The sequence below is a fragment of the Varanus komodoensis genome, unplaced genomic scaffold, assembly GCF_004798865.1.
Source record: "Varanus komodoensis strain SLA01 unplaced genomic scaffold, ASM479886v1 scaffold23, whole genome shotgun sequence".
NCBI lineage: Eukaryota > Metazoa > Chordata > Lepidosauria > Squamata > Varanidae > Varanus > Varanus komodoensis.
In genome coordinates, this window is record NW_025335627.1 from 4,318,195 (window position 1) to 4,344,681 (window position 26,487).

The 26,487-nt window shown below is 40.7% G+C and overlaps 1 protein-coding gene across 2 annotated transcripts in view; it reads right to left on the minus strand.

Annotated features, from left to right (window-relative positions):
• Positions 1–26,487, minus strand: part of LOC123024373 (minichromosome maintenance complex component 3 associated protein) — a 92,600-nt gene that overhangs the window by 32,983 nt on the left and 33,130 nt on the right. For both annotated transcript variants that reach the window (XM_044432018.1, XM_044432020.1), the window contains 6 exons: positions 25,861–26,021; positions 24,052–24,293; positions 20,111–20,280; positions 9,028–9,128; positions 4,997–5,128; positions 2,288–2,401 (listed from right to left, as the gene is read on the minus strand). In XM_044432018.1, the coding sequence (XP_044287953.1) occupies positions 2,288–2,401; positions 4,997–5,128; positions 9,028–9,128; positions 20,111–20,280; positions 24,052–24,293; positions 25,861–26,021 (920 nt within the window). The remainder of the gene's footprint in view (positions 1–2,287; positions 2,402–4,996; positions 5,129–9,027; positions 9,129–20,110; positions 20,281–24,051; positions 24,294–25,860; positions 26,022–26,487) is intronic.

Sequence of the window (26,487 nt, forward strand, 5' to 3'; positions counted from 1 at the left end):
AAAGCAGTGTTTGTGCAAAGTTTTGAACATTGCAGATTGATGAAGAAACAGGATTGAACAGAATTATTTATAACATTTATATACCACTCAATTGCCACACTCTCTAGGCAGTCCACAATAGTGAATGTGTGTAAACATTGTCCATCCCTATTTACAGAAATATGAATGTTACTGAACATAATAGTGTATCATTTTAAAATGAAATTCAAAATAAAGTTGGCAGCTTTTCTCTGCTTTTAATATTTCTGGGTTAAAATCTATTTAACCACATGTTTTAAAATACACATATATTAATTTACTTTGATGCAAAACATGTCTCAAATATTTATAACAGTAAAACTGAATCAAGTCACAGACTATATAGAGAGATGGGCTGAAAATCTGAGAATTAAAATATCTAAGTAGCAGAGATATGTACTGAATTTGGCAAAAGCATGAGCAGAATTGAGCCCCTTTGGACTGATTGTGTTACTTGCTCTGGTGACTCCAAAGCTACCTGAAAAGTGAATGGAAACCAAGCCAAACCCTACATGAGCCTTCGTTCACAAAAGTGGGGAAAATGATGACTACCAAAACAGTTGAGCAAACATAAAATGTGTTCAAGAAAAGATCTTAGGATATACTGTATATATTAGAAGGAATACTTTAACACTTTAATTGTTACTTCTAATATATATTGATGACTGCATATCAAAGAACTGATCATGATTTATTGAAGAATATTGGAAATGGTAAAAATATTCATTATGGGAAGAAAAAATAAAGTAGGGGTATCTGGAGTTCTGGAATGAGTTGCTATTGTTATGCTAATAGCATGTAGCTCTACTTCACTTTTTCATCTGTAGCAAGTGAGGCTGTGGATATATTAACCCACTGGTTGGGTGTGGCAATGGGCTGGATAAGTGCTAACAAAATGAGGCTCAGTCCAGACAAGACTGAGATGCTGTTGGTGCATGATTCCTCCGACCAGATGGAGGGTGATGAGCCTGTAGTGGGTAGTCCTCTTTGAGTCACCTTTCTCATTTGAGGCTCAAGCGGCCTCAGTGGCATGGAATGCCTTTTAGCAGTTTTAGCTGGTGGCCCAGCTACACCCCTATCTTAACTGGGATAGTCTAGGTTCAGTAATGTACACTTTGGTACTCTATACCAAAGTGTCTATACATTACCACAATACTGCAATGCACTTTTTATGGCACTTTGCACCTTCAAAGCCTGTTCGAAACACATCAACAGACAAGTAACTACGATCAGACAGTCAGAACATAACACCAATACTGGCCTGCATGCACTGGCTGCCTGTATGCTTCTCAGTCAAATACAATGTCTTGGTTTTAACCTGTAAAAGCCTTTAATATCTTTGAACTGAAAGATGCCACAGTGTAGCATCTAGGCAGAGAACCTTCTCAGCTGCAGCTTCACAACTGTGGAATGATCTCCCCATTGTGGCCCATCTGATGCCAACTTTATCATTCTTTTGGTGACAGGTTAAGATGGCCTATAATTTAAGGACATTTGAGCATTCTGGTTTGATGGTGCACCCAAGTCAGTTTTGTGTTAAATACTGTTTTCCTTCTTTCCAATTGTTATAATATTTTAAAAATCTGTATTATGGAAAACGTATGTTTTCTTTATTGTAACCCCCATCCCCAGACAGCTATTGAGCTATTGGGCAATACAGAGGTTAAATAAATATATAAAATGTGAGCATATATGACAGAGGTCCTCAAACTTTTTCAATAGGGGGCAGATGAAAGGCGGTGGCGACTGGCGCGGGGCAGTGAGGTGGGGGTGCCTGGGCTGGTGAGTCAGCGTCGGGCATGCGCGAGGCAGTGTCAGGTGCGCGCAGGCCGCTCGCTCGCTCACTCGGAGATCTCCCAGCGAGTCCAAAACCATCTCCGAGCAAACAAGCCACTGCCTCCCCGCCCGCACAGCGAGGCAGCGAGCGTGTGGGCAGGTGGCGGTGCGGGCCAGATAAATGGGCATGGCAGGGGCTGGATCTGTCCCACGGGCCGTAGTTTGAGGACCCATGACATATGATGATGGCAAAATCAGTTATATTCAGATACACTCAGATTATTTTATTTAGAAGTTGACACCTGTTTTTCAAAAGTTAATCAAGAGTCTGTGTCTCTCTCTCTCCCTCTCTCTCTCTCTCTCTCTCTCTCTCTCTCTCTCTCTCTCTCTCTCACACACACACACACACACACACACGTATTTCAATGTGTTCATAATCATAAAAAACAAAGACATTACAATCATCCAATAAGAAAAATATTTTGTTATTTACTTTAGCTCTTGCACTGAAATCTCTTTCATCATTTCCTTTACTACTACTTCTTTCAATTCTTCACCCAGAGATTCACTCAACCTTTTTACTAAGTTTTGTTTTTCTTGTTTCTTCCTACAGAGAGGAGAAAAATAGCATATATAGACAGATGAAATGACAATTGGAATATACTTCTTAAAAAAAAACCCATCTTAAGGAAATTTTGCTATACAAAAGAGGCAACTTCAAGATCACTTCATTAAGTGTATTATAAGGAAAATTATGAGGATACATTCCATTAGACTACTGCGTTAGTTCTTTTGATTTTTTTTCTTTTTAAAAATAGAAACAAATAAACTGCAACATACAGTTAAAATAATTCTTAAAACAGTACCCCCCACCACCAGGACCAATGATACATGCTAAAATCAGAAAAAACTCATTCAAATATTTCAGGACATCCCCCACATCCAAAACTGAAATGATTCTTTTGAAGGCTTGAATAATTTCCCCTTTTTAAAAGCATACCCAATAAATACACCCCAAATATCATTAAACTTATTTTTCTTTATATGCCCTTTTCTCACTTTACACTCACATGTTAATTTGTAATTAATAGCTATATTGCAATAATATACCAATCAGACAACTGGTAATCATATTTTATTTTCCAATGCTTAGTTATAATTAATCTTGTTGCAGTTATTAAATGTGTTATTAATTCTTTAGTATTACAGCTCCATTGTTTTGATCAAATATTGAGAATAATGCAATTTCAGGGCATATATCTAGCATCCATATATGCCCGCCCACCCCCTGAGAGCTGCGGGAGAGGCCTTTCTCCGGGAACCCTCCGTGAAGGAAATTAGGAGGGTGAGTACTCGGAGGAGGGCTTTCTCTGCAGTGGCGCCCAATCTATGGAATGCGCTCCCCAGAGAGGTCCGCCTGGCGCCGTCGTTATTTGTTTTTCAGCGCCAGGCGAAGACCTTTTTATTCAAATGTCATTTTAACTGTTAATAGTATTTATTTATTTTATTCTTTGGCCAGGGAGACTTAATTTATACTGTTAATTTATATTATTTTAATTGAAGTTATTTATGTTTGTGTGCCGCCCCGAGGCTTCGGTGAATGGGCGGCATAGAAATTTTCTAAATAAATAAATAAATAAATAAATATTTAAACTCAGTATTTTACTACACCCTTTAAAAACCTCTTTCCAAAATTTCATTATATATTCACATTCCAGTTAGTGGGATGCACCCTCCACACACCCCACGGACCAGCAGGAAATTTCGGGCAGAGCAGTGCTGGTCCGCAAACCAATTGTTGAAAACCACTGATCTACATGATTCAACATCACTAGAGTTAAAACCACTTCCACAGAATCTTGTTTAAAATGTCCTTTATTCTTAGTGACATACATTTTAATATCCTCATCCAAATATTTTCAATTTTCCTAATATTCTTTCTCAAATTTGTTTCCCACATTGCTTTAAATGAATAACAGTGATCCTGCTCTTCTAATAATATCTTATAAAATTTCCTTTTCATCTGCATATTCTCTTGTTTTTCCTTTTCTACAATCGTATCTTCAAACTTTGTATACTCCCTACATCTACCTCTTTTCCTTATCCATTCTCTTGCCCAACCTTCTAATTGAATCATACTGTACCAAATTATTTTCTCTTTGCTCAATATTAATTTTATCTCTGCATTTTTATTGATTTTTTCTAACCAATCTTTTAATCTAACCATTTGTTTATTCCTTAATATTTTCCCTAATCTCCCTCATTACATGGAAGGAGATTACATTTAATGGAAACCCCCACTAGTTCAGTAATTGGACATAATGTTGAAACTGATAACATAACTTTTTCCTTCAGTTTGTTCCAAATTTGTAATATATTTTTAAGGAAAGGATTTTCTACCTTTTTATAATATTTCTGTTCCATATTTAAAAATAATATTTATCAGGGATCCTTCTAATTTTGAAGGTTCTAACCATATTAACCTATTGGGTTGTAGTATAATAGTATATGCCTCGATTAGCTATCTAATATAACTTAACATTATGGATACCCAATTCCCCTATCTTTTGTGACCTTTCTTTTTTTAACCCCATTACAAAACTTACTAAACATTAATAATAATTAATCAGCCCACCTCTGACAAGAGGCACAACATGGAAAGATACCTTAGACTGAGACAGACTTTTTGTTCATCTAATTCAGCATACTAATTGGCATTGACTGTCTGTCCAAGATTTCAAAAAGGAATCTTTACCAGCCCTCCCTGGAGATGAAAGGGACTGAACACATGCTTTCAGTCCACTGAGCTATAGCCCCTTCCTAGTCAAAGCCCTCTGACTACAGGAATGTGTGTTGAGACAATGTATTACAGAAACTTATATGTCATGTGGTTCAGCCCTGGATGAACACTTTGAGAAGCCATGACCTTGGTGTGTGAAAGGAGTGTAAAGATGAATACAAGTAGGGCCCATATAAACACGGGTCAAACATGCGACATGGGTGGCACAGCTACAGGGCGCAGCAGCACCATCAGGCAAGGCTAGCTCATGAAGCACATTCCCCCTCCCCCATTTTAAATGAACAGGACTGGAAACTGTCTGATCCAATCTACAGTTACGGCTGACTAACTTAGTTAAACCAGTATTGCGACTCCTTCCACTTAACATTTTTTAGTCTCATACAAATACTAAAGAAGGTTTACCTCTCTTCTTCAACCTGACGTTTTTGCTCTTCAAATCTTTCTTTTTCTGCATTGATTACAACAGATGCAGTTTCCTTCAAAATGCCGACCATCACTTCTGCCATGAGCTCATCTGCAGCGGCATCAGATAGCCTTCATAAAGAAAAAAACCCACTGTGAACATTTGACTGAAATAGTATGTTACACATTCAAAAAGCCATCAGAATTTCTCCTGTTTTCACAAGGATGTTTTTCACACCTACATGACGCCGCACTGCCCACTGAAAGGGAAAGCACAACATGAGGGGGAGCCATGAGGGCATACTCGCCGCAGCCATGGACACACAGGTAAACTGCTTAGATCTATCATTTTTTATTTATGCTGAATGGGAAGAATGCTAATTACTTTTCTCCAAGACTCTGAGTCCAACAGTTGTCGCCAAGTCAATTCCATACTTAAAAGCACAACAAGCTAGGTCAAGTAGTAGATTTTTATCTGAAAACAGATGCTCTTTCACAGAGGGAAAAGAGAGGGAGATCCAAGACCTTCTAGCAGCCACCCTACTAACACTCTTCCATCCTCAATTTTACCATCAGCAGCCATTACAACAAGCTATATTGAGGAAGATGAGAGGGAAATAGATCCGTTCCATCAGCCCTGAATTAGTTTCTGCCCTCCTTCCCTCTTCATTCCTTTTTCCTTATGTACTCCTATCATGACTTTTTGGATTATAAACCTGTAGGCAGAAACTGTTTTGTTGAATTAAGTATAAAAGGGTAGATGGAGGAGGTATTCAGTGGGCTACATGCATCAGCTTTCCCAAATTTATTTTTAGAAGCATTTTTTTTCCCCAAAAAAAGGCATCCGTAGATGCTAGAGTATCAAAATGATAAAAGTTGGCTTGGTTCCTAAACTAATTTGGGATGCCAATTTTCTCTTTTTTTTCTTCTTTTTGTTTTTTTCTGGTACTCAAGGGGCTACAGACTTCATGAAGTTGCCTATCTCTGGCATATAGGAAACTTGGCAGATATGAGCCTTGTATTCTATAAATAATGATGATGATCTCATTAGAAGATCACTTAATAGGATAAACTCTCAAAATGTGGATGTAAGTGAACAGACATGCCATTACTGGTGTAAGTGCTCTGATGAAAAATGAAACCCAGAAAAAGAGGGTTCTGTACTGATACAGGTATTCCTATTAAAAAAAACCCTCAAGAAATGTCAATGTTTCTGTATGGCCAAAATATGTACGTAAGATGTGATCAAGTCTACAGAGGCAATGAAAACTTCTTGGTATAAAACTAAGTATAAAGCCATCTGCAGTGATCTTGGAGCCCAGGAAAATAAAATCTGTCACTACCTGCATTTCTTCCCCATCTATTTGCCAGGAAGCGAGAGGACCAGATGCCATGATCTTAGTTTTCTTAATATTGAGTTTCAAGCCAACTTGTGCGCTCTCCTCCTTCACCCGCACCAAGAGGCTCTTTAGTTCCTCTTCACTTTCTGCCATGAGAGTGGGATCATCTGCATATCTGAGGTTGTTGATATTTCTCCATGCAATCTTAGTTCCAACTTGTGATTCATTTAGCCCCACCTTTCTTATGATGTGCTCTGCATATAAGTTAAATTGGCAGGGCGACAGTATACAGTCTTGCCAAACTCCTTTCTCAATTGTGAACCAATCAGTAGTTCCATGTCCAGTTCTCACTGTTGCTTCTTGACCCACTTACAGGTTTCTCAAGAGAAAAACAAGATGGTCTGGTACTCCCATCTCTTTAAGAACTTGCCACAATTTGTTGTGATCCACACAATCAAAGGCTTTAGCATAGTCAATGAAGCAGAAGTAGATGTTTTTCTGGAACTCCCTAGCTTTCTCCATGATCCGGCATATGTTAGCAATTTGATCTCTAGTTTCTCTGCCTCTTTGAAACCCTGCCTATACTCCTGGTAGTTCTCAGTCCACATACTGCTGGAGCCTAGCTTGTAGGATTTTGAGCATAACTTTTGCTAGCATGTGAAATGAGTGCAATGGCGCGGTAGTTCAAACATTCTTTGGCGTTGCCACAGACAGCTCCTGGTCTTGTTTTTACTGGCTGTATAGAGCTTCTCCATCTTTGGCTGCAGAGCACATAGTCAATCTGATTTCTGTGTTGACCATCTGGTGATGTCCATGTGTAGAGTCATCTCTTGGGTTGTTGGAAAAGAGTGTTTGCTATGACCATCGTATTCTTTTGACAAAGTTCTACCAGGCTGTGCCCTGCTTCATTTTGTACTCCAACACCAAACTTGCCTATTATTCCGGTTATCTTTTGGCTTCCTACTTTAGCATTCCAATACCCCATGATGATACGGACATCATTTTTAGTGTTATTTCTAGAAGGTGTTGTAGGCCTGCATAGAACCGGTCAACTTCAGCCTCTTCAGCACCAGTGGTTGGGGCATAGACTTGGACTACTGTGATGTTGAATGGTTTGCCTTGGATTCGAATGGAGATCATTCTGTCATTTTGGAGATTGTATCCCAGTACTGCTTTTCCTTCTCTTTTATTGACTATGAAGGCTACTCCATTTCTTCTGGGGGATTCTTGCCCGCAGTTGTATAACTGATGGTTATCAGAATTAAATTCACCCATTCCTGTTCATTTTAGTTTACTGATTCCTAAGATGTCGATGTTCAGTCTTGTCATCTCATGTTTGACCATGTCCAGCTTACCTTGATTCATGGATCTTACATTCCAGGTTCCTATGGAGTATAGATCTTTACAGCATTGGACTTTCCTTTTGCCACCAGATACATCCACAACTGAGTGTCCTTTCACTTCATTCTTTCTGGAGCTACTAGTACTAGCCCTCTACTCTTCCCCAGTAGCACATTGGACACCTTCCGGCGTCATATTGTTTTGCCCTTTAGAACAGTCCATGGGCTTTTCATGCAAGGGTACTGGAGTGGGTTGCCATTTCCTTCTCCAGTGGATCACCTTTTGTCTGTGCTCTCTGCTATGACCTGTCCGTCTTGGGTGCCCCTGCATGGCATAGCTCATAGCTGTATTGTGCTACACAAGCCCCTTCGTCATGGCAAGGCAGTGATCCATGAAGGGGATTTTAGGTTTGTGCAAACCATGATTTAAATGTTACAGTCTTTCCTGAAATCTTAAAAAAATAGATAAATTCATGATAAAATTTAGCTGCTGAATGCATCTAGAAATCCATCCCTGTTAGGAAAGACTCACAAAAAGGCAGCCACTTCCAAAGAGGTAAAGGTTCAAGGGTCTTTCATGTGCAAACATTTACTGGCATTAAGAGAACCTCTTCCAAAGGCAATTGCACCTTTACATTCTCCCTTTGCTGGACCTATGGCCTGACAGGTATGGGAAGAAATACACTGAAGTTGCAGAAGCACTGAAGGCAATTGTGAAGTGCTCCATTCTTTACCTTTCTTTATGTTAGGAAGACCTAAGGGATAAATGAAGAGGCCACTCTAAATTTCTGCAGTAATGATGCTACTGTGACTGGGTTTCAGCCAAAAAAATCCCTCTCCCTTTTGCAGCTATCTAGAAGGAGAGAAAAGAGAGAAATGAGAGAAAAGAAAGAAAAAAAGAAAAGAAGAATTGCTCAGGAAGAGTGAAGAGGACCTGCTCTACTTGAAGGTTAAGTCAGAACTGAACAGAGGAGGACCTTCCTCCTGAAAAGAGATATGAAACCTGTTGGCCTTAACTGTGAATGGAAGATGGATTAAGTATTCCCTCTCTGTTCTCTTGCCCCATTAAGACAAAAGTAGGGACCAATGCAATAGCACCAAATTTCTCTACAGCTGCAGCTGCTTTTTCTAGTTATTTAAAACTCACTTTTTGAGAAACTCCAGGTAATATTTTACAATTTAATCAGAGAATGTGCACTGAACTACTTCTGTCAACAATGTTAAACTTTAAATGAAAAAGAGCCAAATGTAACCTTAAGGCAAAGGTAGAGCAACATAAATATAACAAATAATCAACAATTGCTTCCAAACTGTAATTAAATAAAACTAAGAGAAGACGTAGTGACTTTACCATATTGCTGACTGAACATAGGCTGCACCTGCATTGCTGATTTCTCTGCATTCTCCTTCCAGCACATCCTCCACAAGATCTTCAACCACTTCTGCAACATCCTAGGAGCAAGGGAAAAAAATTAAGAATTAACATTTAACACTGAAAAACTTCTCTGCTGTACTTAGTAAGAGTACCCAATGTACTTGTAATGGCATAGCACATTGTTACTGGTTTTTCGGCGCCAGGTAAAGACCTTTTTATTTAAACATCATTTTAATTGTTAAAACATATGATCTGGCCAGGGCAACTTCTTCTTCCTTCTCTTTTCTCCTCCTATATTTTTATTTACTTATTTTATACTGATAATTTTAATTTTATATTTATAACTCAATGTATTTTTTGTATTTTTGTATTTAATGGTAATTTATTATGTTCTATTGTATTTCAATGTATTTTATTGTGTTGTAAGCCGCCCCGAGGTTTCGGCAAGGGGTGGCATAGAAATGTTATAATAATAAAAATAATAATAATAATAATAATAATTGCTTAATATTAAAATTAAAGAAACTGGATGGAATAATTATTTACTACACATTCCTCAGTAACATGAGACCTCCAACTTACTCTTTCATGTAGCAAGTGAAACCTAATCAGAGGTCCACACATACACTCACAATATTGTTTCTTCATTTTCATTTCTATAGTGCCCAATAGCCAAAGCTCTCTGGGCAGTTTACAATTGTATCAATGCATTTGGTTTCTTTTTCCTAGGTGGAGAACTTGGCACTTGTCCTTACTGAATTTCATTCTGATGCTTTCAGCCCAGTGTTCAAGTTAATCAAGATTGTCCTGGATCTTCATTCTGTCTTCCAGGGTGTGTGGTATTCCACCCAGTTTTGTATCACCTGCAAATTTGATTATCTTGCCTTGTACTTCCACATCCAAATCATTAATAAAGATGTTGAAGAGCACTGGACCCAGGGCTGAACCCTGTGGCACCCTGCTAGTTACCTCCACCCAATTTGAGAAGGTGCCATTGATGAGCACTCTTTGTGACCAATTTAGCAGCCAAGTTTGGATCCACCTAATAGTTTTACCATCTAGTCCAGTTCTTGCCAATTTGCTTATCAGAATGTTGTTTGGCACTATGTCAAGGGCTTTGCTAAAGTCTAGGTAGATTATGTCCACAGTGTTCCCTTTGTCCATTTGGGAGGCTCCCCAGCCAAAAAATAGAATTAAATTAGCCTGACAGGATTCAATTTTGATAAATCTATATTGGCTTCTGCTAAGCACTGCATTTTCTTCAAGATGCTTGCAGATGTACTTTTTAATGTTCCAGAATTTTTCCAGGGATTGATGTCAGACTAACTTGTCTACAGTTCCCAGGTTCATCTTTCTTTCTCTTTTTGACGAGAGAGACAACGTTAGCCCTTCTCCAGTTGTCTGACCCTTTCCAAGATTTATCAAAGATAATAGCCAATGCTGGGAGTTCCTCTGCTTGCTCTTTTATGACTCTGGGATGGAATTCATTGGGCCCTGGAGATTTCAAAGTATTTATTCCATCTAGGTAGTTTTTGACCATTTTTCTGTCAATCTTGGGCTGCCATCTCTCACTTTTCATTCAGCGTGAAGTGACTACAACACACTGGAATTCTACATTTTAAAGGAAGCAGAATTTGAGTGTAACCATACATGTAACTCTGGATTTTGGGAAAACTGATTTGAATGGACTCAGAACACTGATAACTAAGGTCCTGTGGCAAGTGACCCTCAGAAAAAAAGGAGTCCTTGATGAGTGAGAGGTTCTGGAAAAGAAAATTTTAAAGGCATGATTACAAGCAATTTCAACAATACAAAAGATAGCAGACAACAGAAAAAACCAGTGTTGCTCCAGAAAAGGCTTAGAGATGATCTGAACACAAAAAAGGACATATAGCAAGTGGAAAGAAAGACAGGTGATAAAAGAAGAACACAGACAGGTGGCGCAGAAGTGCAGAAATGACATCAGAAAGGCTAACCCTGAGAAAGGCAGGTTGCTTCCCTGTAACTGTTATTCTCTGAGTGGTCATCTTTGCATTCATACATATGGGTGCTGCACCTGCACAGTGCCTGTATTCAGGAAGATTCTCTCAGCTACTAACATTTTTGGTGGGAACTCCGCTCCCCCACCCCCTCGTATAAAAGTGTGGAGTCCCCACCCTCTTGCCAGCTGGAGACTGCCCATTCACTCCTAACTGGTATTGGCATGATAGGTAGAACAAGATAGAAATTACATTACACCATATGAACCCAGTCACCAACATCGATGTGGCCAATGGGTGGGTTGCTTGAATGCACAGATGACCACTCGAAGAACAACAGTTACAGCTAAGCAACCTGCCTTTCTTTGTTGTGGTCTCTGTGCATCACACATATGGGCGACTAGTAAGCTTACCAAACTTGGAGGCAGGACAGGGTTGTTATTGAAGGACAGTCAAAAGGACAGCAAGACCAAAGAAGCAGTCCATTCTAGTCTTTACATGAGGATGGCAATGCCTGACAAAGTCTTTTACTGGTATGCCTGCACATAAGGCTGACAAGGTGGCCACAGCTCTAGTTCCATGACCTCTTAGAAGGACTGTTAAGTACAATTTAGCGACTTAGTATTAAAGCTGTATGGTTTCAATGATGCTTTTCAACAAGTTTTGGGGTCCTATCGGTGTTCCTTTATCATGTTCAGGGTATTTGATGAACAGTCGCTTGGTTTTCCTGAACAGTTCAGTTTGGAACCGATAAAAGTTGAGTGACCTGCAGACATTGAGGATGTGAACTGACCGTTCAATCAGTGTTGACAGTGCTGGGAGGTATGCAAGTAGCATGTTATCTTGGTTGTGGTGGAACACTGTCACTAACTTTGGGAGGAAGGTTGGGTCCATGGGGAGGACCACCTTTTCTTCATGGAAATTCAGATATGGGGCGTTGACCCAAAGGATGCATAGCTCACTAGCTCTCCTGGAAGAAGTTGTAGCTACCAGGAAGGCCACCTGCCAAGCAGCCTTAAATTAATGGAGGCTAACAGTTCGAATGGAGGTTTTGTTAAGGCCTGCAGGAAAACTGACAGACTCCATGTTGGTACGATTGGTCGGATAGAAAGGTGTAGATTTTGGAGTCCTTGTAGGAACCAACGCGTTAGTTGGTGTGAGAACACAGAGAAACCTTCTATGTCCTCTATGGTACGATATGGCTGCAAGGTATACCTTGATGGACAAGGGTTTTAGCCCCCACTGGTATAGCAAGAGGAGGAATTATAAAATGTTCTCGATAGTTTCAGTTTCAGGTGAAAAGTTGTTACTGGTTGCAAAGCATGTAAAGCATTTCCATGTCAAGCCATACGATCATCGAGTATTTGGTCATAAAGCTGAATGTAAGATGTATTGAATGTCCAGATGCAGACTTGTCAGTACTGAGCTCGACACTGGTACTGAAGTCAGTGTCAGTACCGAAGTCATTGTATTAGCTACGCTGTCCATTTCAGTGTGTGTAGGTCTAGGTGTCGAATCCTGCCCTGTCGTTGAGTTGGCAGGTCTGGAATTTCCAGTAGGTAAATGTATGTTCCTCAAGACAGATGAAGCAGGGTCGAGAACTAAGCTTGGTGGGGCCACCACGGGATGATCAGTATGCCAGTGGTGTTGTCCTGTTCGATCTTCGCTAACGTCTTTGTTATTAATAGACTCAGAGGAAAGGCATGAAATGGAGCACGGTTCCATGGAACCAGGAATGTATCACCTACAGAGTCCTGTCCCACACCTGTCCTGGAGCAGTAGGTATTGCATACTTTGTTCTGATGGTTTGCAAACAGGTCTATCGAGGGTGTTCCCCACTGATCAAAGAGATGGTGAAAGATTTCTCAATCAAGTTTCCATTTATGTGTTGTGGACATGTAGCGGCTCAAGGAATTGGCTTCTTCGTTTTCAATGCTGGCCAAATGGACTGCTTGTATGACCATCCTGTGGTGTATACACCAGTTTCATAGATGAAGAGCAAGATGTGTAAGCAGAACCAATCTTGTCCCTCCCTGTTCGTTCATGTAGAACACGGTGAAGATGTTGCCTGTTGCTATCTGTATGGTCTTGCCCCTCAAGATGGATTCGAAGGAGCAGAGTTTTGAAAACTACCAGTAATTCTAGGTAGTTGATGTGTCTTGTTCTCTCCCGGCCATGCAAGATACCCTGAATTCAGTAGGATGCATAGTGGGCCCACCATTCAGTTCGAGAAGAGTCCATGTAGAGCATGGCAAATGGGTCTGGTGGCCGGAACGGCATCCCTTGGGTCAGGTTGGTTTCGACTAGCCACCAGGACAGTGTTCATAGTACTGAATGCAGAGGTCTAAGCAACCAGTACAGTGGATCATGTTTGTGATGGAAGATTCAACTGAACCATAACTGCAACGGTCTCATTCACTACCTCACATTTGAGACTACAGACACTGTGGACACCATATGTCTGAGAGTTTGCTGTATGGATCAAGTAGATTTCGTTCTTTTGGTGTGCAGTCTTAAGATGGAATCTGTCAGGAGCAGTAAAGTGTATGTAGTATTGATTGAGGTCAGCAGGTTCCTCCTAGAGGATGAGACTAACAGCCAATTGTCTAGGTATGTGCCATACACTTTGTGAACACTCTAGATGCCATAACAGGGAGTACAGAAGGGGTGTACATTGAATTTGTATGTGCCCGCACCGACTGTAAATCTTAAAAAGTGTCTATGTGCAGGATATATACTTATATGAAAGTAAGCATCTTTCAAGTCCAGAGATACAAACCAATCCTCTTTTTGTAGCAACAGGAGAATGTTTTGAAGTGTGGTCATTCTAAATTTTTTAGTTTTGACAGAGATTTACTCCATGCAGGTCTAGGATGGGGCGAATGCCTCTATCTGTCTTCAGTACCATGAAGTACATCAAGTGGAAACCGTGCTGTCTCTCTGAGTGGCCAGCCTTTTGAATCGCTCCCTTACGAAGGTATGTGCTTACTTCCTCTAGCAGGACTGGTGAAGCTGGTGTTTGTCGGACCGCTCCGAGAGGAGGTGCAGTTTCAAACTCAATTTTATATCTGTGCTCTATAATGGATAGAACCCACCAATCAGAAGTGATGGACCCCCCATATGGGGAGATGATGTTGAAGTCAATCCCCAAATGGGAGAGGTGAGTTTGGCAGAGGAATGGTTCACACTGCCCATCAGTGCTGACATTTGTCCATATCAACATGCTTCCTGGATGGTTAGTACTGAGGCATGTTGGTACAGCAAGGACAGTTTGGTCTGTGCTGGAAGGACTGGCGCCCCTTGGGGCAACCCTGCTGCAAAACTTGGAAAGGGGTGCTACTGTTGTTGTCTGTTCTAAGGCCACTTATGGTTGAGATGCTGGGAGGGTCCCCATCCCATTCTGCAAGCTGTCAGATGTGCCTTGTGGATGGTATCAAATTTTTCATCTGTTTTAGACTGGAAGAGTCTGGTCCTGTCGAATGGCGTATTTTCCACTTGTTGCTTTGTCTCTTGTGGGAGGTTACCAGCTCATAGCCATGCATGCCATCTGAGAGCCAATGCACTGACAAGCACCCCGTAGTTGCAGTTTACATGATGCCTTACCATTGCCAACTGTTTGGAAAGCTGCATTGCCTCACCAATGAAGAGTCTGGCCAGCTCCTTTTGTTGATCTGGGAGATATGCAGTGAGCAACTCCATCTTTTACCACAGGAAATAGTGATAGTGGGCCATAGTGGTCTCATAGTTGAAAATTCTAAGGCCGAGTCCTATGGCTGAGTAGATTTGGTGAGACATATTGATCCTACATCCTTCGCAATCAACCAGTGCAGTGTGCTCTCTGGTTTGTCAACCCTGTGTACACCGAGTTTGGATGGGGGTGTCGTAGTAAGAAGGGAATGTCCTGTTCCCTGACCTTATACATCAACTCAAGATGCTGGGAGGTTGGATATGGCTGATTTCATAGCTCCCATGGCTCCATCATGGTCTGGCGTAGGGTCGAGATCAGAGGTACAGCCACCAGAACCGTGACCTCCATTCTGGTGACATCATAGATGTTATCCTGTTCTGGATCCATGTGCTGTTGGATGTCGATCCCTAAGGAGATTGACATATGGACCAATAGTTCAAAGAAGTGTCCTATACTCTCTCCGGGTGATCCTGGGCCTTGAGTCAAAACTATAAGATCAGGTGAGGTGGATGCCTGCTCTGTGCCTTCTGAATCCAATTCAGAGAGGTAAGCAGTACTTCATGAGGATGATCGAGCTGGAGATCCCTCCTCCACCAGTTGAGCTCTGGAAGTTGTTTCTTCCCGAGATGTGGATGGTATATCTGTGGGTTGTTGAGGTCTGCAACACGGTCGTGGGTGGCTAAGAGTATCCGTAGAGTGGGAGGTACTCCCATGGATATCCATGTCCATAGCCTCCATATGGGGGAGGCATCCAGTATTGGCTCCTTCCATACTGAGGGAGTTCGGGTTCAAATGGAGGAGGTGTTCTTCAGATCAAACCTGGTGAGGTCTGTGGCGACAGGTGCCTGTATAAGGTTGGAGTGGGCAGATGTATCGGCTGCTGGCGCTCTTGAACTGACTGCACCAATTGGTCAGATGGTGCCAGAGAGTGTACAGGAGACTCGAATCTCTCCTTCCAAGATGGACAGCCTGACTGTCAGTTCCAAAGCCTGAGTCAACTGGGCTGAAGCATGGTCGTGGAGAGGGTCTTGGCGACAGGCTTGTCTTGTGGCGAGGAGATGGTCTCAGTGTCATCCATATGGAGTGAGGATGAAAAGGAGGCTCGCTTGGTACCGAGGCACCCTATTCTATTTTATATTGGTATGGAACATCCTTCCATGCCAAATGAGAATGCCGTTTCTTTTTCTTCTCCGGCTTCTCTTTCCTGGGACACTTCTCTTCAGCAGTCCCTTTGGTCTTAAGGTGGTTCCTTTTCTCCTCGTTTTTTAGGGGACTGATACCATCCTGAGAGCTCTTTGTCAGGCTTGGCACTCTCACCATGATCAGCACACAGAGGGGTGCTTCCTTCAGAGGCTGAAGGGCTAGCAGGCTGAGTTGCGGTAACCTCTTTCATCACCATCAAGGCCATATCCCATAGGACTTTCTTGAGGTGATTCTCTCAGTTCTTGTGAGCCTGTTTGGTGAAGGCTTAGCAATAGAAGCATTTGTCCATGCGATATCCTTCACCCAGACATGGCAAGCAGAGTGACTGCATGTCCATAGATGGCATCTTTGCTCCCCACTAGTCACCTTCTAAAAGCAGAACACTGCACCATCAAGGAGAATAAGAAATAAAAGGTAGAGAAAGAGAATAGATGGGGGGGGGGTTGTGGGGGGATTGTGTGAAGGGAGGGGGAAAGGAAAGAGTTGTGAGGAGGGTTTAAAGGTTAGTAAGGTTTAAGATTGTGAGGTTTGTGAGGGATTTAGGTTGAGAAAGATACAGATAAGTTTAAAGTTAAAGTAGAAGAAGTTTGTGAGGGAAAGCAAAAGCAATGAGAGAGCCTGAGGCACAGTGAACAGTGGTCAAAAGTGGACAGTGGCCAAAAGTGGACATTTATACAAGGAGTGGAGTTCCTGCTAAAAATGTTACTAGCTGAGAGAATCTTCCTGAATACAGGCACTTTGCAGGCACAGCATCCATATGTGTGATGCACAGAGACCATGATGAAGAACAAGTTGAGACTAGCAAGGGATGCCAAAAACAGCAAAAATGCTCTTTTTCCAGGTATGTTCATGGTAAACAACAGAGAAAAGGTAGTTCAACTTCTAAATGAGGAAGGCAAATTAGTAAGTGCTAATTAGAAGTGCTCAATTTCAACTTAGCTCTGTCTTTTCCCAAGAGCAAATCTATGACCTCCCCCACAGAAATGAACTACAAACCATAGGGTCAGGATGTTTCAGATTAATAAACAAATGGCCAGAAACACCTAATTTCGTTAAATGAGTTCAAATCTGCAGAACCTGATGATATACATCCTAGAATAATAAATGAACTGATAGAAGAACACTCAGAACCACTGTTCATTATCGTTGGGACAGGTGAAGTTCCAGATGACTGGAGGAGGGCGAATGTTGTTTTTATCATCAAAATGGGCAAAAAGGAAGATCCTGAGAACTACAAGCCAGTTAGTCTGAAATCAATCCCTTGGAAAATACAGAGCAGATAATAAAGAAGTTGGTAAGCACCCTGAAGACAATGGAGTAGAAGGCTACACAAATTTAACAAGAACAAGTCTTGCCAGACTAATCCAATCTCAGTTTTTGATCAGGTAAATTCCCTGATTGTCTGTGGGAATGCTTGGGACACAATACATCTGCTCTTCAGCAAAGTGCCACATGACATTCTGGTAAGCAAACTGATTAAATGTGGGTTTGAAAGTACAACTATCAGATGGATCCATAGATGGATACTGAATTGGACTCAGAGGGTGCTTCTCAATGGCACCTTCTCAGTTTGGACAGAAGTGAAAAGTGGGGTACTGCAGGGCTCAGTCCTGGGCCCTGCACTCTTCAATGTTTAATGAATGATTTGGATGAGGACGTGCAGGGAATGCTGAGCAAATCTGCAGGTGACACAAAAAACAGTGGGATAACTAATACCCTGCAATACAAAACAAATTCAAAGTGATCTTGATAGGTTGGAGTGTCGGGCTGAAAGCAACAGAATCAAATTTTTTGGAAGCCACCCTGAGGCTTTTTGCGAATGGGGCGGCATATAAATGTTCCAAATAAATAAATGAATAAATAAATAAATTCAATAGGGACCAATGCCAAGTTCTACACCTAGGAAAAAGGGAATCAAATACCAAACAAGATGGGAGATACTTGGCTCAGCAATACTACAAGTGAGATACATCTTGGAATTGTCATAGATCACAGGTGGAATGTGAGTCAACAATGTGATGAGGCTGCAAAAAAAAATAATAATGCTATATTGGGCTGCATCAAGCACTTTCTACTCACACGAGGTACTAGTTCCCCTTTACTCAGCACTAGTTACAGCCCCATCCAACTCTGGTATTCTATGACCTCCAGGTGTTCAGGCAGGCCTTGAGAACCAACAGGGTTTGGAAGTACAAGGAAGAGACAAGGGAGAGGAGCTAGAGGAGCCTTGTCCAATCCCAGACCACAACACAGCATCAGCAGAGAAGGGCTAGCCAACTAGAGGACCTGAATAGATCTAGAAGGCTAACCCTTCTGCAGAGGGGTAGTCCCAGTGGAGTGCAGCTCAGGATTATTGAAAAGAAGGGTTCTCAGACATAGTTTCAAGTTCAGGTTCAATGAACCATACTATGTATGTTCAGAGACTCTTCCTTTGTTGGCTATAAGTTTACTGGCTGCACATTTGAAATAAAGTGTCTTTTGCCAAATAACCTTCTAAGAGGAGGAAGGAAGTAACCCAGCTTCTGACACACTCCCTACATAGTCTTTAAAGGATTAATAAATCTGCTGACCCACCATCAGTCTCACTTTTAGTTGTCAACTTAGTTACCACCACCTTACAGAGAACTCAATTTCAAGGGAGAAGACGTTTCAGGACAACCAGTCAGTTGCCTGGCGAAGGGCAGAAGACGCTGCCAGGTTCACCCTTTAAATCTATAATAAGAATCTGCAGCTCACTTTCTGTTCTTGCCCCTCATCTTTCACTCTATCAGAAAGTAGCAGCTATGCTGAATTAGAAAAAAAAATATTGGACAGATAATATCAGAGTAAAGCAAGTTTGGACAGGCAGCATAAAATCCATGACAATTTCTAACTAATCTTGATCTCTGACATCTGCATTTAGGTTCTAGTATCAGCACTTATATCAAATGGATCAAAGGTCAACCTGTCGTATCCTAAGGAAACAAAGTCCTATTGTAGAACTTTCTGAGTACAAGGAAGAGGAAGAGTTTGGTCCACAAACACTACTAAGAGAATGGATTTGAGACTATGGCAAGCATGTAGATCTTCACATGTTCTGGACTTCCTGGTAGTAGGGGGCTTCCAGAAGTGAAAGTCTAAAAACTGTCTGTGGAAGTAGAGGTGAACTGAATCTGCCACTTAGTCATGTCTAATTTTGACACATTAGAAATTAATAATTTGAATATGGAATGCAAATAAACAGAAGGATGTCTCATTACTCTTTATGGTGAATAAGAGGATCTTCTAGCTGGACTTGAATAAGGAAAATGCAAGGCAAGCACATCTAAGCCAGGGCATCTGGTTGGCAAAATGGAGATGCGGATTGTTAAAAGGGGGTCAAAGACCCCTTGATACAGCCTTTTTCTTTCTTCTTTGGAAGTAAGTTCTACTCAAGAACTTTCATACTCCATTACAGCAACAGTTTTAGGAGAAAGGTGACAAAATGAAATATTTCAGATATTTCATCCTTGAAATCTAGCCAGAAATTTGGATTGAAAACTCTATGCTTATTAACTGTATATTTCAACCAGTTACAAATCTTCAGATTCAGTTCTACATTTATTAGTTATCAAATTATAGTCACTAGTTTTTGTAACCAATGAATCATTAACCCAATTAACTCATTACTGCTTTCACTATTCAGTCATCTTTCAACCTCTGTTCACAGAGCAGGTTCTTGTTCCTTGCAAACATTCACTGGGTTTTTCACAGTTTAAATAGCAACTGGACACAAAATGGAATCAGACACAGTATTCCAAATCTGCACTATGATGGTTATTAACATCCCCTATCCTGACATCATGCCAGTATCTGTTCATAAGCTAAGACATCTCTCACCAATACATCCTGCTGTTGTTTCCTACTTGTAATTAAAAATTATGCCTTCAAGAGATTTTCATTTATAACTATAGTTTTTTCTTCACGATCCTCCCAGCAATTAACCACCAATTACCTGCCAAAGTAACCAGTTTTTTTTTGTCTGTCACTTTCAATATCTGAATATCGATATACACTGTCATATCAATATTTGTCTTCCCAATATTTCATCACAGCACCTACGGGGCAGTGCATCATGTTCTCCTTTTAAAGATTCAAAAATTTCTATCAAGAACAGTGTTACATTAGAAGTCTGAAACATAAACATAATACATTTCCTGAAGCTCCTCACCTTCTCACTGTAAACATGCTGAGGTTTTGAAAGGGGAGGCAAAAGTTGTGTGTTAGACCGGAAGGTGGACCCTGCAGTAGAAGGGAACGGTGCTGGTGGGAGTTGTGACAGCAATGATGAAGATGGATCTGGAAGTGCTTCTGAGTCTACACTCTCTTCTGCTTTTGGTTCTGTGGACAAAATCAAAAGGTTTAATATTCAGCTACTCAAAAAAATAAAAAGAAGTTTGTATTTAAAAAGCAGTATTTTCTTCAGAGAAAACAGGTTTGTGCAGGTCCAATTCTGAAAGGAAAACCTATACCACAGCAGTAGGGCACATGTTTTCCATGCAAAAGTACCAGGTTTGAACACTATCTGCAGGGATTTTACAAAGAAACACTAATATCTGCAGGGACCTCAGGTAGCTGGATTCTGAATGACCACTGCCAGAGACTTGGAAGAGCCACTTGAAAGCTGAAGTAAACAGTACTAAGATAGGTAAAGGCAGGTTGCATACCTATAACTGTCGTTCTTCAAGTGGTCATCTGTGCTTTCACACATATGGTGCTGCACCTGCAAAGTGCCTTGTTTGGGAAAATTTCTCCATATCAGGAATGTTTATCAGTCCCCAAGTATTTATTGCCATGGAAATAGGAGGTAAGATTTAAGTATACATATGGACCTATCAAAGTACCTATACCAATATCCACCAGTTACAGGTATGCAACCTGTCTTTCTTCATCGTGGTCTCTGGGCATCACACATATGGGTGACTGGCAAACATACCTCAGAGGGTGGTGGGAGGTGTCTTTACATTAAGTTATAAATCAACAAAGTTATGACTTAGGAATTTTTTCAAGCCCTACTGTTCAGTCATTGTTATACAAATGTGGCATCGTTACTACATAGTTTAGAACAGTTCAGCTTGTCTAAACATTCAGTCATTACTGTAAGATGGAGGATAATACAGCCCACCCAAAGGAGCAGACCTGTCTTGCCCTGATGTCCAGGCGGTAGTGCTGGACAAATGTGGACGGTGTTGACCGTGTTGCAGCCCAGCAATGAGCTTCTAGTGGAAGTCCCGCATGAAGAGCCATTGCCCTGGAGACTGCTCTTGCTCTGGGTCGATCAGGCAGGTCCAGATCTGACAGTACAGTTTGATCATTTTGAAGATCCAGTATGCAAGGCGCTGGGGTCCAACTGGTTCTCCCTTGGAATGGTAAAAGTATTTTATGAAGAGTCGCCTAGTTTTCTGGATGGAGTCAGTTCGGGACTGACAGAAATGCCCATGCATGATGGATGTTGAGTGTGGAGAATTCTCTCAATGTCTGTGGTTGGTGATGCGTAAACAGCCAGTAACACAATGTCTTGATCAATATGGAACAAAGAGGAGACTTTGAGAAGGAACAAAGAGCGGTATGGAAGACAACCTTCTCTTAACAGGGGATCTATCTGTAGTGTGCAAAGCTCACTTGCACTCCATGCTGAGGTAACAGCAATGAGGAAGGAGACCTTCCAAGACAGAAGTCTTAAGTCAATGGTGGCAAGTAGCTCAAAGGATGTTTTTATTAGTGCAACCACTGCCATGGATAGGCTCCAGCTGGGGATGATATTTTGGGTCAGAGGGGGTAGATTTTTCAGTCCCTTCATGAAGTGGTGCAAGAGGGGATGGGTGAAGTTGGATTAGCCCTTGATGGGGCCATGGTAGATGGAGTTTGAAGACAAACTTTTATTGAGGTAGGTTTAAGACCCAATTGGTAAAGGAAATGGAGGAATTTGAGTATTCTTGGAATGGTAGCAGTGGAAGGGTGTACAGAACGGTCCCTGGAATATCTGTTGAATTTTTCCCATTTCATGGCATAGGAGTGTCTGTTGTTGGGCTGCTATTACTATGTCCTGAATTTGCAGATTCAATTCTGCTATTGTAGTTTTGAGGTAGTCAGATCCCAGACCTTGGGAGGAGACAATGTTGTCAGGGGAGATAGAGATAGGTTCCCTGGATTCAGTTGTCGATTCAGAGTCCACGCCATAGTCTGTTCTGGAGTTCGAGCCAGAGTTCAGCTGGAGGTCACTCAGGTTATTCATATGATGTGCCTGGTTGTTGGTCAGAAGGTAGAGTGCCCTCAGTGGTGACCAGTGTGTGGCTCAGTGAAGGTGTGGTGGTTGAGGCCAACGATAACCATGTGGTTGCATGGGCAGCTCTCATGGATGACCCTGGTAGTAGTGGCCACCAAACAGGTACACTTGGTCATGTATGGTTGGCCAAAAGGGCCAACCTGTTTTTTGAAAGGCCCAGCAGACACCAAGATTTGAAGACATGGTGTGGAAGGGTTCAGGAGTCCAAGGGATTGGACTGGACGGTCCTCAGTACATGGAGTCGACCTGGATGAAGGTCAAGTCAGGAAGTCACAGATCTCTCCGTCTGAGAAAGAAGTTGGTGGGACACTTTCAATTCAGGCACTGCATTCTATAGAAAGGTGCCTTGGAAGCTAAAGAGAGAGATGTGTTGGAAATAGAAGATAAAAATAGCAGACAAGGGAGATAGCTCATGTGGAAGATATGGGGAAAACAGAAAAAAAGGGCAATGAAGAATAAAAGGAGAAGGGAGTAGAGTTTTGAGGAAAATAATAGGACATTCAGAGCTTGCAAGAATAGCAGCAGAGAAAGAACTTCTCAAGCAACAGAGAAAATGATCAAAGAAGTACTGACGGAACTGGCAGGAATTCCTACAATATATACTGAACACTAGAATGGGGGAGGAGATTCTGCTGAAACACACTCAGCTGTAAAATCTTCCTTAGAAACAGACTCCATGCAGATACAGAGCCCATATGTGTAATGCACAGAGACCACAAAAAAGAATATGAGATGCAACAATAAACCCTTAACCTAATCCACAGAAATTAAACCTCTTTCAATAGGAGGGCTAAATTCCATTTCAGAGAAGCTCTTGGGGGTTAAATTCTAGTGGTGGGTCAAGGAAAAAGAGGAAATCAAAGGGAACAGAGGTGAAGCCAAACATATCAGCAGATTTTAGCTTGAAGTTCTTATGTTAAGCCAGTTATAAAGTCTGAGGAAAGGTATTTCAACTTTTTAGAATAAAGAAAAAACCCACAAAGGCTAGAAAATAACCAAGAAATCAGGAGAAAGGGGAGGTCAGGGAACTGCTGTCTGAGGAACCCTGGAGGGCCAACTATGTTATATAACTCTTGCCTAATTCTAAGGGGCTTTTCATACCTGTTAACTACAACTATTATAAAAAAATTAAGATTTATGGAATTTGTGCTTTAAATATGGTTTTAACTCTTAATGTAATATTTATTATAATATTTATTTATATTTTATTTTATTGTCTTTATTATTGTTCATCACCCAGAGAGCTTTGGCTATTGGGAGGAAAAATAAATAAATATATGGATAATCAGACACCCATCTGGTGAACACTTTGAATGATTCAAAGACATTCATGTTATTTATTACATTTATAACCCACCTTTTTCCCTCTTAGGAATCCATGGCAGCTTTCATAATCCTTCTCTTTCTTTCAATATTTTATCCTCACTAAAAGAACACTGTCAGTTAGTGACTGAACCAAAGTCACCCAGTTAGTTTCATGGCCGAGGATGGATCTCCCCAGTCATTTTGCTTACATCTTTTGTTGCCATATGGAGATCCAGACATTGAGGCTCATATAGACAAATGGCTAAGAAACTGAGCCACTGATCAGAAGATGCCTGACTCGAATCTTATTTTCTGCTATGAACACACTAGATGGCCTCAGCCCATCATCTGTAAAGCAATGTTATGAAGCACTGTGAACACTCAAAAGCACAATATTTATTACTGCTCCCGCTGTGTATTTGTGTATGGAAGGTGTACTAATGTCAGTGGATTTTTGTTTGCATTATGGCTGCAACTCTTTACCTCTCCTCTGTATTTGTGATGTGCAAGTTCTGACTCACCTGTTATATCAGCAGTGACTTTCTGAGTACTGATGGCTGACTCCACTGCAGCATTCTCCCCGGTGTATTTGTTTTGTGCATTAAAGCTACACACAGGTACGTGGCGAGTCACAGACAGGAGAGGTCCCCCATTGACAATTTCCCCAACTGACACAGTTAACTTCTGCCCAACAAACAGTGATTTCTTTGGCTTTCGCAAGCTTTCTGGCTCCAAAAATGCAGACCGATTCAGCTCCACAAACCTGCAAAAACAAAATGCAAGACACATAACCAATCCTATGACTGTAAGAGACTGTAAGCACATATGCAACCACAGTGAGCCACAGCAAATTCTTAAGAGTTATTTCCATTTTCTTGTTACTTCCTTAAGGACTTCTACATCATTCATTCAAAGGATACATGGGGAAAGCGAGAGAGGAAGACATGTGGATGCAATTCTTCAGTTATTTTGATCACTTTAGGTTAGCAATGACTGACCATACCTGGAAAACTGAGAAAATGAAAGCAAATCCTACAGTGCTCCCATACATAAACCTTGATTATTGCTGGACTTAATATTGACTGAAGATTCTAAGGACAAGTGAAAGGAGGTCCTACATTAATTCTGAATCCAGAAGCACAATCAAGAGTGCCTCCCCAACTACAGAGCAGGTGGGTCACAATTAACTGTTGATTTCATTTCATTGAAAAGCAAATGGGACCTACACAAACTTTGCTATCATTTCAGTACCTGGTTAAAACTCTCTATTTCTCTGAGGCATTTAATGGTAGTTAATAGTACCATTAATGGTAGGGGAAGAGAGCTTTGATATCAGTCTAGTTATGTTGGAAAAACTGTTTTAGTTGCTTCAACTGCTCTAAATTTTGCTTTAAATTCTATACATTGAAAATTATATGTTGCTTTTATGTATGCATTTTTGTGAGCCACCCAGAGAGCTTTAGCAGTTGGGTAATACAGACATGAAATTAATAACAATAATAATATGTTGCTGGATTGCCTCCTGTTGTTCAGGATCCCAGCCTCTCTCTCCTTTCTTCCACCCATTTTTATTTCACTGTCAACAGTTTAGCATTCTGCAGCAACTAAGCATGCACTTGGCCTTTAATGGACTATTTCAGGGGATTCCCTTACAACCTAATGCAAGGGTATTTTGCCTCAGGGTTTTTTTTTTCCTTTGTCAAATCTTCATGTTCCCCTGATCTGCTCATGTGCCCTTTCTTCCTATATAAGTGCAACCATTCAGAAAACTGTGATCAGTATTCATATATAAGGAAATAAATGTAATGACTCCCAGAGTATATTCATTACAACTGCTATTGTCTCAACTCAGTGAATTTACATACAATCAGAATCTGAATACCCTTTAAACAGACCAATAAATAGCTATCCCTATCAATTACTAGGAGAAAGAACAACTTGGACAAGGTAAAACAACATAACTTTAGCTCAAGTTATGTAAAGATTCATGTGGTTTTTAAAAATTATTTTCATTAAATAGAGAATATAGAAAAAAGAAATCAAGAGATCTTGCACAATTACATATAAAATTTTAAAAAATCATGAAAAGTCAGTAATTGTTATCTCCTCAACACATAGTTATATTAATTAGTACTCATGGAGCAATTGTTTTAATTTATAGTTCTTAATACTATTTTCCATTCCAAGTTATGTAAAGATTTGATTCCTTCAGCTCAGTGATGTGTGGGTTTCAGTCACTCTTATATCCATCTAATTCCCCATCTCTTAAACATTTTTTGCCTCTGAGACACACCAATTCTGCTTGCAACTATGCAAAATCTAGCACTTACCCATCAGACACACTCAAACCATAATAGCTTATGAAATCAGTTGCATCTTCACAGTCCCTGAATAGTAACATGCGGACCACATTGTCTAGTGGAAATATGGTTGATCTTTGAGCATTAACAGTATAAGCAATAGTCAGAGACTTTAGAGCATCTCTACGAATCTGAAAAATATTTTAAGAGCACTTGTTAGTCTTTTTTAAATTAATTGCGGTATCTCAAATTTTCTCACAGCAAACTGGCTTTTCACATCAGTGTTAATGGAAGAAATTCAGTTATGTCTGTCTACCAAGGTGACACTACTTGTGAAACAGATAATCTCCATAAAGCCACAAAATCTGTTCAGGAGGGTAAGGGAACAAAGAAGATGGCAGCCTTTGCAGTACTGGATGACATCCAATAAAAGAGAGATGTATGTCTTGCTTACATATTACCATTATCTTTGAGATGTCTATAGAACAACATTTCTCAAACTGACACTTAAGCCCCTCAAGTTGTAAACCTCAGCAGTATTTAGAAAAATTGTAAAACTTCCTTTCCTAACAATTCTGAACCATTTCATATTCCCAGAACTCTTTAATAATTATGAGATTAATCACCCCATTTATCTTTCCTGACACCAGGGTTTTT